Genomic DNA, 15420 nt, shown 5'->3' on the forward strand with positions numbered 1-15420 from the left:
GCTGTCCCAGTGCCCACTCGGCCCCAGGGCTGCTACCAGTGGGGGAGGGAGCCCTATGCCTGATAGAACCAAGCCGAGTCAGACCACAGCACCAGAAGTGTGCCCTGCACCTAAGGGGCCAGAGGGAGTGGGCACTCACCGAGTAGCTGGACGCCCCGCGTGAGGCCGTAGACGTCCACCAGGGCCCAGAGCGGGTCGGCTGTGCGAACCCCATTGAAGAAGAGCATGGCGGCCGAGTCGTTGATGCGGTAGAAAACACGGCCCTTCTTGTCCACCCAGAAGGCGATGATGTTGCCCTCGTTGGCAAACTCCTCAGGCAGCGCCTTGGCCCAGAAGCCGCTCTGGGACACCAGGTCGGGGCAGGCGTACTTGGGCAGTGAGTCAGGGTGGATACGGGACGGGTCCTTGCTCGTGAAGCCTAGCCGCAGCGCCCCGCTCCAGCAACACTGCTTCTTGGTGATCTGGGTGGCAGGGGGTTGGCCTCAGACAGCCCCCAGCCCAGCCTCTCCCCCACCGTCAGTGAGCCCAAGGGGAAGGGGCTGTGCCCTTCTCTGCAGACCACCCCCAGACAGACTCCCATGGGGAGTCACACCGCCCAGCTCACCCGCTATTTGGGCTCCTCTCCCTCCCCCAGGAGCCCCCACCAGTCAAGTGAGAGCTAGTTCTCACCTCCCACCATCATCTCCCATCACCTCACCATGGCCACTCCCCTCTCCCGTTCCTTCTCTGTCACGCAGGGAAGGTTGAGAAAGGAGTAAGGAGGAGGAGAGAGAAAGAGGAGGGATGAGGAAGAGTAGAAGCGCGGTAGAGAGGAAAGAGAAGGGGCAGGGGGTAGTGATGGCCGTTAGCAGAAGGCAGTGCCTGGCAGGAAAGTCCAGAGGCCCCAGGGGGACGCAGTGACGGGAACAGGGAGGGAGGTCCCACCTTCAGCCTGACTTGCTCATAGATGAGGACCGGGCGGTTACTGAAGGTGATGGCGTTGCAGAAGCTGGCCTGCCTCTTGACGGCCTTGTGGCTGAGGTCCATGAGGATCTGGGAGCCCTTGGTATGTGGGTGGAAGAGCAGTGGCGTGGCCGGGAGCCCCCCGCCAGGCAGCACCGGCGGGCAGTACTTCTGCTTGTGGTGGCATCGGTGAGAGGTGACAGGGAAGGGGCCCCCGATGGAGTCTGCAAAGGAACAAGCCACAGCGTCAGAGAATTTGACAGTCCAAGAGCTGGACCAGGGTCCCCTAGGCAAGGGCAGAGGGCTGGGGCATAAGCAGAAGTCGCCACTGCCCAGGATTTCCACCATCATTGCCCCTTAGCACCACTACCACTTTTTGCCACCTTCCTTCTCCTGCTACCATCTACTGCTATTTCCCACTTCACCACCTACCACCATTTACTATCCACCACCATCTACTCTCACCCTTCAGCCGTCACCTCCCACCACCATCTGTCCCCACCCTTCACCCGTCACCTCCCACCACCTGCCCCCACCCTTCACCCATCACCTCCCACCACCATCTACTCCCACCCTTCACCCGTCACCTCCCACCATCTGCCCCTACCCTTCACCCATCACCTCCCACCACCATCTACTCCCACTCTTCACCCGTCACCTCCCACCATCTGCCCCTACCCTTCACCCATCACCTCCCACCACCATCTACTCCCACCCTTCACCCGTCACCTCCCCACGTCCCACCATCATCTACTCCCACCCTTCACCCGTCACCTTCTACCATCTGCCCCTACCCTTCACTCATCATCTCCCACCATCGTCTGCCCCACCCTTCACCCATCACCTTCCACCACCACCATCTACCCCCATCTGTCACAGACCACCACCACCACCAACTACCATCTACTGCTCCTCACCAGTATTTACCACCATTCACTTTCCGCCCTCCAGCATTGTGATAAGCCACCATTTACAACCAACATCCACCACCATTCACTGTCACTCACTACCACCACCATTTATCTTACTCAACAAATATTCATTATGTATCTGCTGAATACCAAGCCCTGTCCTAGGCACTGAAGATAAGGCGTGAAACATACATGGATCCTGTCCTCAAGCAGCCAACAGTCCAGGAAGGGAGGTAAGACAGGGACAGAAACTGCAATACAAGTGGCAGACAGTGATAAGCACCGAAAGGTAGGTCACTTCCCAGGAAGGCCTCCTGGAGGAGGGGAGGAGGAGGAGAAGGCTTTGGAGCTGGACTGACAAGGCTGGGCTGCAGTGAACACATGACCACGGGGCTGCCATTGGAGACCAGGAAGGTGGGTGAGGCCGCCTCTGCAGCGTCAGCCCCAGGAGCATGCCCATCTCTTCCCTCCTCCGGGGCCACCTCCCTCCTCCCTCCTCCCTCCTCCCCAGGCTGCCTTCCTGCTTTACACTGCCCATGCCCACAACATCTTGGACACAGGCAGGCCTCTTCTCCCAGGCTTCCTAGGAACTCGGATCTGCTTCAAGAACCCCTAGCCAGGGAGGCACTGTGCTTTCTTCCATAAACAGGGCTTGGTTCATAAGGTACTTTACAAACATGCGAGGTTGGCATCCAGGAGACAGGGCAGAGAGAGGAAAGAACATGGGATGTGGTGCCAGGTGGCTTGTGTCTGTCACTAACTGGACATGTGACCTTGGGGAAGCCACTTCCCGTCTCTGGCACAATAAGTGGCCTCCACTCCGTGACTCTAAGCCATGCATCAGCAGCACTGGTAGCATTAACGCACAGCCTTGGCAGCTGGGGGCTCGGAGTGGGGGGTTCATTTCTTCCCCAAGATCTGTGTCTCATCCATCAGGAAGGGCAGCTCCTGCCCATCCGGTCATCTTGAGAAGAGACACAGAGGATGGGGAAGATGGCGTGGGGAAGTAGAAAACCACAGAATGTGACTGAGGCCATCTGGGATGTTTCAAATTTTGGTCCCTCCAAGGCAAGAATTTAATAATACAGAAAGCTTGGTTAGCCCAGAGGCCTTCCCCTCCCTAAAGGGAGGGGAGGGGTTTCCAGGAAGGGGTTGGAAGACAGGCAGAGAGGAGAGAAGGAGGGGAGAATCCCAGGAGGCAGGAAGGCCAGACTTTGGTCCAGTATTTGCACTGGTTTGCATCACTTTGCATCTTTACTTCCTCCTTCCCAAAGGGCCCAGCATCCAGACACCAGCATCCACAGTCCAGAGCCAGCCAGATACCCTGAGCATCAGCCTCCTGGCCTCTCTGGAGTTGCTTCCTGCATGCCAGGCCCACGAGTTGAGGGCAGCACAAGGCAGGGCTCACCTTGCTCTCACTAAAGAACCAAGAATGGTGCTCAAGGGCTCTGAAAGCCATCAAGCAGTGAAGGCTAGAATTGCTCAGAGGAGACCCAGACAGTCTGGGAAGGCCACCCGAAGAAGCTGAGTGACCCCTGAATAGCACAGAGCAGGGGAGGTCATTCCACGGAAGGGGACAGTTGAGGTGAGAGCAAAGTGTGGCACTGGATATAGGTGCCCCACCTAGAAGAGGTACCCACTGGGCTCAGGCCAGCCTCAGAAAGAGCTTGCCTCTTGCTTTCAAAAAATACCACTGGTGAAAGGTAACATCACACACTGTCTAGGGCTGTGTACATACGCAGAAATGAAAGCATAAAAGAAGAAATACCTGCTGGGTGAATGGATAACAAATGTGGTACGTCTATACAACAGAATACTACTCAGCAGTGAAAAAGGAATGAACTACTGACAGTAGCAGCAGCACAGATGAATTACAAAATCATGACGCTGAGCGAAGCCAGTTTTTTAAAAAAATGCAGACACAGTCCACGGAGCAACTGCAGGGCCTCCACCCCTTTTAAAACCCTTCCTCTCCTTCCACCCTGTCCCACTGGTACCAATTCTATGAAACAGAAACTAAGCTAGAGTGATAATAAGCAGACTGGTGGACACCTGGGGATGGTGGGGGCAGGAGGGAATACTTGGGGTGAGAGGTGACAGATGTGTTCACCATCTTGATTGTGGTGATGGCTTCATGGGTATGTGCATATGTCAAAACCTGTCCAGTCATACACCTTAAACACCTGTGGTTTAGTGTGTGTCAATTATATTTCAATAAAGCAGTTTTTAAACCTGCTGAGCCCGGCAGCTGATGAGAGCCTCTCCTATGGGGCCCCCGCTGCAGCCTCTGCTCAGAAGCCATGGACGAACTGCAGGGCCTCAACTTCCTTCAGAACACTTCCTCTCCTTCCTGACTATCCCAGTTGGGATCTCGGGGCCCTGGATAAAGTTCCAGGAAACACTGGTTCAGGGCAAATATGGTGAAGACACCCAGGGACCAGAGACCCTGGAAGGGCCATTCCCCAGGGCCTCCCACCCACAGGGAGGGTACTGCGTGGGCGAGGGCAGCACAGGCCCAGCCTCCCTGGCTGACAGCCCAACAGATGGAGAATGGGAATGGGGGAACCTTGGTCCCTGGGGGTACAGTGTGCACCCAGATGTGTGACCTCAAAAAAAGGCACGCTCACGGGTACACACATACACCTGTGAGCACGTGAGGGTAACCCAGAACCTAGGAGACAGAGGAGGGAAAGAGACTTATTCCTGCCCTCACCCGTTAGACCAGGAATCGCACATTTACACATGTAGTGCGTGCACACACATGTAGTCATATACACATGGATGCACAAGGCAGTCCACACAGAACACACATCTACTACATATGGGCCATACATCTAATAATAATGGCAGCCATTCACCAAGTGCTAACACGTGCCAGGCTCTGAACTGAGAGTTTTACATATACTTACTGGTTTCACTCTCACAGCAAACTGATGAGGTAAGAGGGACAGTATAAGCCCATTTACCTGATGATGAATCAGCCTCAGAGAGATTGAGTGGCTTGCCCAAGGTCACACGGCCAGCAGGATGGGGCTTTCGGAGCCAAACCCAGGCAATCTGACTGCAGGGCCAGGGTCTTAGCTATTCAGCATTAATAGCCAACAAAGCATGGGTTTGGATACATTTTTTAAATGCACTTTTAAATATGGTCATAACTGATAAAATATGAAAAAAATATTCATCCGTGTCCCACCTAAAATCATCTCATGTAGCACACAGGGGGATATCTGGCATTCTATTATGTTGCCTCCACAATACATGTGTGTATGCCGCCAGACAAGGAAATGCAAACTGTGTTTTCATACACGGCCCTCATCCATCACTGATAGGATGCAGAATGGTGCAGCCAATGTGGAAGATGGCTTGGCAGTTTCTTATAAGTTAAACACCTACCATATGACCCAGCAATCACACTCGTGGGCACTTACCCAAGAGAAATGAAGACATCTGTACGATGACCTGTACGCAAATGGACAGCAACTTTATTCATAATAACCCAAAACTGGAAACAACTCAAATGCCCTCCAACTGATGAATGGATAAATAAAACATGGTACATCCACACAATCAATACTACTCTGCAGTAAAAATGAACAGAACTATGATACAACAAGAAGGAACCTCAAAAGCATGTTAAGTGAAGGAAGCCAGACTCAAAAGGCTACATACAGTCTGATTCCATTTGTATGACAGTCTGGAAAAGGCAGAAGTGCAGACGTAGAAAGATCAGTGGGTATCGGAGTTTGGGGAAGAGGAAAGCAACACAAAGATGTTTTTATGGCGACAGAAATGTTCTATACCGTCATCGTGGTAGTGGTTATACAAATTATACATTTATCAAAACTCACCAAAATATACACTTGAAAAGGGTGAATGTTAGTGTCCATAAATTATACCTCAAAAGCAACAACAATGACTAACAAACCAGGTCTTTATGAAGATGGGAGGAAAGGGAGGCTGGAATCTCTGACCCACAGCCCCCAGCATCCCACCACAGGCAGATCCTAGGATTGGACCATCTGACAGGAGACCCCAAAGCCTGGTCGGGCCTGCCACTCTCAGCCTTAAGTTCCTTCCACTTCTGTGAAGTGGCGGTGCTGTTTCCTGTCCCCTGTGGGTCTGGAGAGAGCACTTTGGCAGCTGCAAAGCACCTTCACCGATTCCTGGGCCTGCTAAGTCCTGTGCCGGCCTCTTCCTGCCCACAGTGTGGTCTCTGCCCACTGAGCCCACCTCTGTGGGAGCGACGTGAAAACCCTTTCTGACTTGCTGGGCATCTCCTGCCCATGGACCATGGTCACTTGCTGCTCAGCAGGCCCCCCGTTGAATTCCTGACCCTAACCCGCCAGCCCCACCATGTTCCCAGGCCCCAGTGGAGTCCAAGCACCCCACATCCAACCTGCCAATCCCACCTCAGAAATAAACATCCCTGGGCCCCGCACCTTCCTCTCCTCCCCACCGCCGTGGCCCTAGCCCAGCCCTCATCACTCCTCTCTGAACAAGGGCCAGGGCCGCCACGTACAGCCACGTAGGCTCTGCCCTGCATGCCTCCAGGGGGCGCCATTCTCGTGGGCTACAATAAGAAATACAACCCTCACAGGTGTCCAACGTGGCAGCCCTGACCAGGGTGATGACCCCTCCCCAACCCCTGCTGTCCCTGCTTCTGCTACCTCCCTCCTCCATCTCAGCTGGTATTATGATCCTGGGTGGGGAAGGAGGGAAAGCAAAATGAGAATTAATCCTGAGCACAGCTCTGATGCCAAGGGCCAGAGGGACAGCTGGGGGCAGGGCTCCCTCCCTATACTTTAACATACACTATGACCCCTCAAAATCCCCATTCTATGGATGAATGAGTTGCAATTCAGACTGGTTAACCAACTTGCCTGAGGTCACACAGCAATTAAGTGGCAGAGCTGGGACCTGAACCCTGATCTTCCAAAGCCACATCCAGGGTCCTTTGCCCTACTCAGCAGCTAACACTAGAGCTCATTTTCCCCAGGAGCCCAAGATGGCAGGCACAGTGGGGAAAGGCTGTGTGGAGGAGGTGCTGGCCACTTCCAGCCAGGGGAGCAGCCACAGCAAAGGGCCTGAGGATGCTGGGCCTGTGAGCTGCACAACTGCTCTCCCAGTGGCCAGCGGTCCTGGGCAGAGCCCCAGTCTCGCCATGTGCTCCCAGCAGAGCTCCCAGGGAGGCTCCCCTTAGTGACAGCTTTACAAGCGTTTCGGGAGCCACAGCGGGAGCATCCCGTCAGGCGAGGCTGCTACTGACACAATGGAAGCTCCCCCACCCCACCCCGGCAGCCCATTCCTCCTGGGCATTTATGAGCTGCCAGACACAAGCCTGGTCAGCCCTCCGGGTGACCCTCAGCCAGCTCCCGACCACATTTCTGCCTCTCGGTGGGGTCCCAGGCAGAGATACCAAGATACATTGTAGCCTCAGGAGTGACCTTCCTACTGCCCCCGCCCACACTCTGCCCCAGAACCATCCTGGCAGAGCCCCGGGTGTCCAGGCTGCGTTGAGCTGGGCTGCCAAGGAGAGAGGGAGGGAGCAATGGCAGTTGACAATAACCAACCTCTATGTGGCTTAACAGGTAGTGTCTTCATTACACCCCCAATGACACAGGTCCTCAGAAGTGAAGTTACTCACCAAGGTCACCCAGCCGGAGTAAAGAGCCCAGATGTGAACCCAGGCCTGCTGCCTCCAAACCCAACTCTGAGACCCCATTTTTCTCATCTGTAAAATAGGGACCATGGCAGACCTTCCTGGTATTCTTGCAAGGATTAAAGAGATGCTGTATTTAAAACTAATCTAGTAAGTAGCAGCTATAATACTAGTTATTAATAATTCTATTAATAATTATTAATAATAGTTGCTAATAATTATATTATTATTGTTGCAATTGACAGCAATCTGTGCTCTCCTACACCTTTGCTCAAGCTATTTCCCCTGCCCCGCATATCTTCTCTCCCTGCCCCACCCACACCTCTCCAAATCCCACCCATCTTTCAAGGCCCAGCTGGATCCCACTATGTTCTGAGCCTGTGGACCTGAATACCAGTGCTGACATGATCATTTGCATCTCCAATGAGGGAGGCTTACCTCACTTTCTGGACAGTACAGGACAGGGCAAAGAGCACGAGCCCTGGAGGCAGGAGACCGTGGTTTCAAAACCTGGCCATGCCACAGACTTGCTGTGTGACTCTGGGCAAGGTGCTTCACCTCTCTGGACCTTAATTTCCTTCTCTGTAAAACAGGGTCATCATAGCTGCCCTGCCCACCTCTCCAGGCCATTGTGAGAACCCAGTGAGTTCACAGATGTGAAAGAATGTTTCAGACTTTAACACCTGATTCCAACATAAGGTCTTATTATTTCTTATAAAAGCAACAACCACCACCACAGGAAATGATCTGTTCATTTACGCCCAGTGGGAGGCCAGACACTTCTATTTTAATTTATCCCAAACACCCTAATCCCGGATTGCCAGGGTGGTCCTGACTTGGGGCTAGTTTACACACAGTCACTGAACAGGGCTCCCTCTGGGGGAAAAACTTGGGAGATGCGGGAGAGCAGGTGGGGGAGGGCCCTGAGTGAGAGAGATGAATGTAAAACTACACAGATGTGAATTTCTCTGGGTTCCCTCAAGGGGCCCACCTCCCTCACCTGCCTCTAGCCTCAAGGGCTGGCCCAAGCCCCTTTCTCTGCTGGGAACCATTCCTTCCTCCTTCCTGCCTATAAACCTGCCTTTCTCTCATTCTTCCTTCAGACCTTGATTTTAAAGCCCACTTTCTCCCAGAAGTCTCTCTGATCCCCAGACCAGGTCCAAGGATCCCATATGCCCCTAAGAGAGCATCCATCACCCAAGCAACCTTTTCTCAACTCTGGATCCTCCACAGAATTAAGCCCAAATGCCTTGAAGCACACACTGTATGTAATGCACTGACTTGTCTTCTTCACACCCAGAATGGTTCTGGGCATGTGCCATCCTTGGTAGAGGTCGAGTCACTCAGACCATTTTCTGTGTTCTGTGGTGCAGCTCTGTGGCTAGGAAAGTCTTCAGGGTTATTTGCTTGTCTCCCTGATGGGCTGTGAGCCTCCCGAGGGCAGAGACCACTGTCTTTTTTTTTTTTACTGCTGTTTCCCCAGGGCCTAGCTCAGAGCACACAGCAGGTGCTCAATAAAAGCCACTGACTGAACTGCTACTGTTCAGTTCTTCAATCCACTGATAACTGGCAAGTGTCCAAGGAGCACCTACTTGGTGCCTTGCCCTTTCTGGTGTCCTGTGGAGAAATTAGAGAAAGAGGGGACCAAAGGGACAGCTTCCTTCACTGCCCAGCACCAAGATCCCACACTCCATGTCTGACTACAGCCCTGCCTGCTCCAGAACCTTCCAGCACTCCCCACTTGCCTGCAGGAAGAAGGAGAAAAATCGCGAGGGTTGGGGTTTTTATTCTATATCAGGCACCAGATTCCTTTCTTGTACAACCTTGTCTCATTCTCCCAAGCCCTGAAAGTTAGGGATCTGTGGGAAGCAGCCTCAAAGATGGCCCCAGTGATCCCCACCTCCATCTCCTGGCAGTCCCCTTGTAATCCTGTAAGCCCATCTGTAATCCTCTCCCCTTGGGTGTGGAGTGGACCTAGCAACTAGCTTCTAACAGCTGAAGTAATGGGACGGGACTCCCAAGACTGGGTTATAAAAAACCTTTGGCCTGGGCTTCCCTGGTGGCGCAGTGGTTAAGAATCCGCCTACCAATGCAGGGGACACGGGTTCGAGCCCTGGTCCAGGAAGATCCCACATGCCGCGGAGCAACTAACCCCGTGCGCCACAACTACTGAGCCTGAGCTCTAGAGCCCGCGAGCCACAACTACTGAAGCCCGCGCGCCTAGAGCCCGTGCTTTGCAACAAGAGAAGCCACGACAATGAGAAGCCCGCACACCGCGACGAAGAGTAGCCCCTGCTCACCGCAACTAGAGAAAGCCCGTGCACAGCAATGAAGACCCAACACAGACAAAAATAAATAAATTAAATTAATTAATTAATCAAAAAAAAAATCCTTTGGCCTCTCTCTTGGTTACTTTCTCTTACCTCTCTCGGGTCGCTCCCTCTGGGGAAGCCAGCCATGTAAGGTAGCCCTGTGGAGAGGCCCACGTGGGAGGGACCGGGGACCACCAGTCACCATGTGAGTAAGCCTAGATGTGGCTCCGCCTCCAGGCAAGCCTTCAGGTGAGCCTGCAGCCCCAGCCAACAACTTGACCGTAACTTCACAAGGGACGTTAAGCTGGAGGCACCTAACTAAACCGTGTCAAGATTCCTGACCCACAGAAAATGTGAGATAATTAAATGTTTGTCTGTTTGCTGTTTTAAGCCACTAACTTTTGGGGTAATTTGTTATGCAGCAGTACAGATCACTTAGTTCCGTTTTATAGATGAGGACACAGAGGCTCTGAGAGGTAATAACTTGCCCAGGGTCACACAGTTAGTAAGTGGTGGAGCTGGGCTCTGAACGCAGATCTGTCTGGCTGTGCAGCCATCCTCACTGGGCCACAGCTAGCTGGCCAGTATGCTCGGTCCCCTCTGCCCTACATGAACGCTCCACTCCACCCTGGTCAGTTTCTCCATGACCTCTGCAGCCCCCACGAACACGCCTTTGTCATTTAGGGTTAGGGGCCACGTCAGCACCCGGTCATCTGTCCCAGAGAGCTCGGCTACGCGTACAGCAGGTCCTGCTGCTCCCTGGAAGACCGAATGAATCCACAGTGGCGAGGTGGGCAAAGGAGAGCGGCAGGGAGTGGGCAGGATGGGCACCCTCACGGCCGAGTTAATCTCCACATGGAGCCTCCTGCCCTCATTCACTCTACGGCATCCCAGTCTCTGACGTTTCCAGCCACCAGATGCGCATAGAGATGGGTCTCCCAACATCCTCACTTCACGGAGGGAACCAGCCCTCCTCCTCCCCCTCCCCTATCCCACCCCAAGATTCCAGAAGGGGATTCCAGATGATAACCATTCTGAGTTCAGCTCCTGGTCCCTCTATTCCCAACGCCCCCCTCAAAGCCCCCAAGCCAGTCCTGAGAGAATGAGGGGGAGCATGGCTGAGTCACATAAATCCACACACCACGCAGACCATCATCCTCAGTTCCCCTGACACAAATCCACACTCACTCGCGTGCACATGTGTGCATATACACACAGTGGGTGTGCGCCTAATGTGGACACAGCACCCAGGGAACGCTCTGTCCCGGGGGCCTGCCAGGGCTGGAGGAGACAGAAGATGCAGTCTTGGTCCTTAAAGGCAGACAGACGATTGTGTGTACACACTTACGAGCACACACGGGCCTGGAGGAACCTTCGGGAAAACCTTCACATCCGTTTACAGAGTGCTTGCTGTGTACCCGGCAGGCTGCCCTTTATGCCAGTTAGCTCACTTACTCTTTCTACAGCCCTTCCAGGTAAACCTTCCCACCCCTAATTTATGAAAGTGGACACTGAGACTCAGACAAATAACGGCACTGACCCAAAGTCACACAGCCAGTAAGAGCAGAACAGGATTCAGACTCTCACCAAGAACACGCGTCCCACTCCCTCTCCAGCCCTACCTGGCCTGTCACCCAGCTCAGGGCTCACATCTTCCACCCCATCTGCCCCCCGCCCAGGCCACCTGCAGCTCCAACTGTGATGTGGTCCAGCAGCCCGGGGCCTGTACCCCACACTCTTCCCTCTTACTCAGTGACCAAGCATCTGCTGGGTGCCACTGGGTGCCAGACACTGGGCTGGGTGAAGAGAACACAGAGATGGATCAACCTGATTCCTCCCCCCACCCCACTGCCCCTGGAGCCTACAGGCACAAGTGGGGTGTGGGTGTCACATATGTTCAAGACACACCTGCCAGGCTCTGGGGAGCTCACCTTGGCCTAAAACTCCAGAGCTGCTGCCGGGAGAGAGGTGCCTCCTTCTGTGCTAATCCCAGATCTCCTAAGTCCATGTGATGGCCTGTCCCCTGCTGCCTGAGTGAGAATTAGGAACCCAAGGAGGGGGAGCAGGGAGTTAGCTGCGGAAGGGATGAGGTCTGGATTCCCTCTGAGCCGCTAACTATGCGACCTCAGTCAGCCATTTCCCTTTCTGAGCCACGGCATCCCCTTCTGTAAAAGGACAGCGGGAACCAATCTCTCAGGTCCCTATACCCCAGCGTCTAGGATTTGTTGGTCCAGAGACCTGGGGGTGACATGTATGTCTGGGCGCATGTGTGTGTGTCATCCGCATATCAGCCCCTCAGCAAAGGGCCCATCCCTTGCCCTGAGGCGGGGGGAGGAGCATTAAAGAAAGTAAAGGAGGAGGGGAGGGAAGAGGAGGGCAGGGGTGGAAGGAGAGGGGAGGGGGGCTTCCCAGGATCAGGGCTGCCTCCCTCTGTGCTCTCCCCACCCCCATCCTACCCTAAAGACGGGGAGCAGCTCTGGAAATCTGCCTGATGAAAAAGATCAAGCATGTAACTGCTGAAACCATTTTCCAAATGAGAATTAATCTCTCCCAAGGGTCTCCTGCCAGGCTGGTCCCAGAGGAGCCGGACTCCTCACCACCAGCGCATGCACAGCGCGCACACACGCACGCACACACACACACACACACGACTTGCGCAGAAACACTGACCTCTACAGAATAACAGAGTTTCACAAATGTGAAACTGTGTGGCTGCTCACACATGAAACGCAGACGCAAAATATTCAGTGTCTTAAATACGGCACAGATAGTTACACATTACGCAGGTATACACAGAAAAGACCTGAAACACAGATACACATGATCTGCAGTCACCAGAAACGTAAACAGCCAGGACACGCCCACAAACACACGACTAGATATGCACACACAACCCCTCACCTCTCACTGTAACCCAGCAACCCAAAATCTTCAGCTCGAACCAAATCAAACCCCCAAGGCTCACGTGAAAATACCATCAGGAGCCATGTAACTATGTCCTCAGGAGTCAGGCTGCTGACAGCACCCCTAAGCAGTGAACCCCCTGCATCTCCCACTTCCCCCAACTCACCTCCCAGAAGGGGGTGAGACCAAAGCCACCGGGGCAGCCAGTGAACAGGTGTGGGGACACGTAGGTACGGACATGGGTGTGGACACGCATGCAGGGTCCTGGCTAAGGGGCCATGTGGGCACAGGCAAACACCCCCTCGCCACAACGCCCAACTCCCATCGCCTATTCGTGTTGATGGCGGGCTGAGGCCGGGGCCAGGGCCAGCTTACAGGGGACCCAGGCTGAGGAAGGTGGTCCAGGTAAGCGGGTGGAGGCCAAGGCAGATGGGGCATTTGATTAGCACTCACCCAATGGCCCAACTCCTGGAGTTCTCAGTGCACCCCAGGCTATCCTCCTGTCCCCATTGGGAGAGGAAGGAATAGGACCCTGGCCTCAGAATGCCTCTCCGCTTTGGCTTTCCCCTGTGTTAAGTCCTTATTCACAGGGTCTCCTGTAGTCCTCACAATACTCCTATGAGGACGCTACTATCATTAGCCCCATTGACAGACGAGAAAACCAAGGCTCAGGGAGACACTTGCCCTTGCTACCACCCATGTGTATCTACTCCAGAGCATGAGCTCTTGACGGCCATAGGCCATCCCGGGTCCTGGGGTCCTCAATCTCCTCTGAATCCTGCATTCTAAGGCAGCTGGAGGATAGTGTGCTGCGTCCTGAGCCTGTTCTGAGGGCCTCTCTGTCCTTCCCAGGCCACTGGCCTGCCCAAGTCTGACTCCAGTGGAAAATGCCAGTCGGCTCTAGACCCTCTGCCAACAGGCTCCACTGGAGCCAATGAGCCCAAAGAGGTGCCCCCACCCCACAGACGGGCAGGGCCAGGCCCAGGTCAGCCCAGTCCGAGTCTCAGGCCAAGGCCCAGGCCACTGGCACTGCCTCTGGCCAGCTCCGGATTATGTGTCTTCCAGGGCCTTCCATCTGTCACTTGGCCCTCTGGGCCCAGGATGAAATTCATTGCCTTTTAAGAGAGACAATGATTTGCTTTTCCCATGTCTCCTTCCCTGCCTTTTTCTCTTTTAATTAGAAATTACTCTTTCAAAGTCCAGGGCCTGGAAAGGGGAAGTCACCTGGTCACCAGTCCTGGCCACAGCTTCCCATTCACTCCTGCCACCACCCTTCTTCCTTCCCGGCCCTTTCCCAGTTCCTCGGTGCCCACTGAACCCAGCAGACGCAGACTGCCCCACCTCCTAATGCCCTGCCTGAGGAGGGGAGGAGGGCACACAGGGGAGTGTGGCAGGGACCCCCCAGGGTCAGCCCACACTGTCCTGGCGCCAGCCAGTTTGCACAGGAACCCCAACTACGGGGCCCAGCGATGACAAAACAAGTCCCTGGGAAGGCCTTCCCTTCTGGGTCTGGTGCCACATCGGCCATGTTACTCCCAAGACCACAGTACTGGGGCCAGGCCGATGAGGGCACAGGAGCAGGCGCAAGCAGGAGCCACCCAGCGCTCCTGCCTTTCACCGCTTCATCTGCCTGCCTGTCGGTCTGTCTGAGCACAGATGTGAACCCCAGGAGTCAGAAGTTCATTGATCTCCTCGGCAGAGCACACGCTTTGAGAACTGAGGTCAGGCAATGTGGTTTGCACCCCTGTGTGCTTAGGCACAAGCCAGCACAGGTACCTACCCACAGACACCTCCAATGCACACTCATGAACACAGACACACACACAAACACACACTCTTGCATATACGCGTGTACCCACACATCTCTCCATGGCTCCGTCATGGAGCACAGCACTGACCTCCACGGCCCGCATCCCAGAACCCACAAACAGGTCCCCCCAGCTGCCTAACTGTGGTTTGCCTCAGTTCGAGGAGAGGGGAGTATGGACACTGGGACCTCACATCCCACCTGGAGGCTAATCAGTACCCTGGGGAGGCAGGAGGACAAGGAGACTTTGTGGGGAGACTCAGCTGTCTGACCTCCTGCTGTCTGCCAGGGAAGGACCTCTCTTCCTGCTCGTCCCGGCCCCCCTTGCCTTCCCCCCGACCCCAGTACCTGTCACCCAAAGGCACCCCCTCCCACAGCCCCGGAGCCCACCAAGGAGTGAAGAGGCAGGCGGAATGGCCATGCCCTCAGCCCCAGTGCCCTTTGGGCCCAGCCTCCCCAGGTGGTCCCCAGGCTGTGGATGGGCAGACCCTCAGGCATCAGCTAGGGTCTTACCGTGGAAGGTGCTCCGGGTGATCTGTCCCCCCATCGTGGGCAGCGGGTAGCACGGCCACCTCCGTTTGGCTGGCTGGCCTCGTCACCGAGCCGCCCTGGCGGCCAGCTCCCCTCCTCCTGCCCCCCACCCTCCTCCGTGGCCAGCAGCAGCCGGCATGGCAGGGCCGAGCCCGCCCCTCCCGCACGCAGCCCGCCGCCCGCAAGGCTGGCCACACACGCACACACGCCCCTCTGGCCCTGCTCACGGCTGCCTCCCAGCTCCCACCCACTCCCGGAGCCTCCCCCACCTCCCTGCGCTGGTACAGGCGATGGGATCTGTCATGTTTATTTACATAAGGAGGAGGAGACTGGAGGCTTCCTGAAATAGCTGAG

The 15420-nt window shown here is 55.0% G+C and overlaps 1 protein-coding gene across 3 annotated transcripts in view; it reads right to left on the reverse strand.

The window, feature by feature from the left end:
• The window catches only part of NEURL1 (neuralized E3 ubiquitin protein ligase 1), a 79539-nt gene that overhangs the window by 19317 nt on the left and 44802 nt on the right, over positions 1 to 15420 (reverse strand). The window contains exons 1-3 of one of the 3 annotated variants that reach the window (XM_082425213.1): positions 15049 to 15229; positions 925 to 1166; positions 140 to 461 (exon numbers count right to left, since the gene is read on the reverse strand). In XM_082425213.1, the coding sequence (XP_082281339.1) occupies positions 140 to 461; positions 925 to 1166; positions 15049 to 15082 (598 nt within the window). In that variant the 5' untranslated portion in view covers positions 15083 to 15229. Of the gene's footprint in view, positions 1 to 139; positions 462 to 924; positions 1309 to 15048; positions 15230 to 15420 lie in introns of those variants that run through there. The other 2 variants (XM_082425212.1, XM_082425211.1) reach the window with 2 other exon arrangements.

The sequence above is a fragment of the Balaenoptera physalus genome (genome assembly GCF_965194825.1).
Source record: "Balaenoptera physalus genome assembly, chromosome: 14".
Taxonomy (NCBI): Eukaryota; Metazoa; Chordata; class Mammalia; order Artiodactyla; family Balaenopteridae; genus Balaenoptera; species Balaenoptera physalus.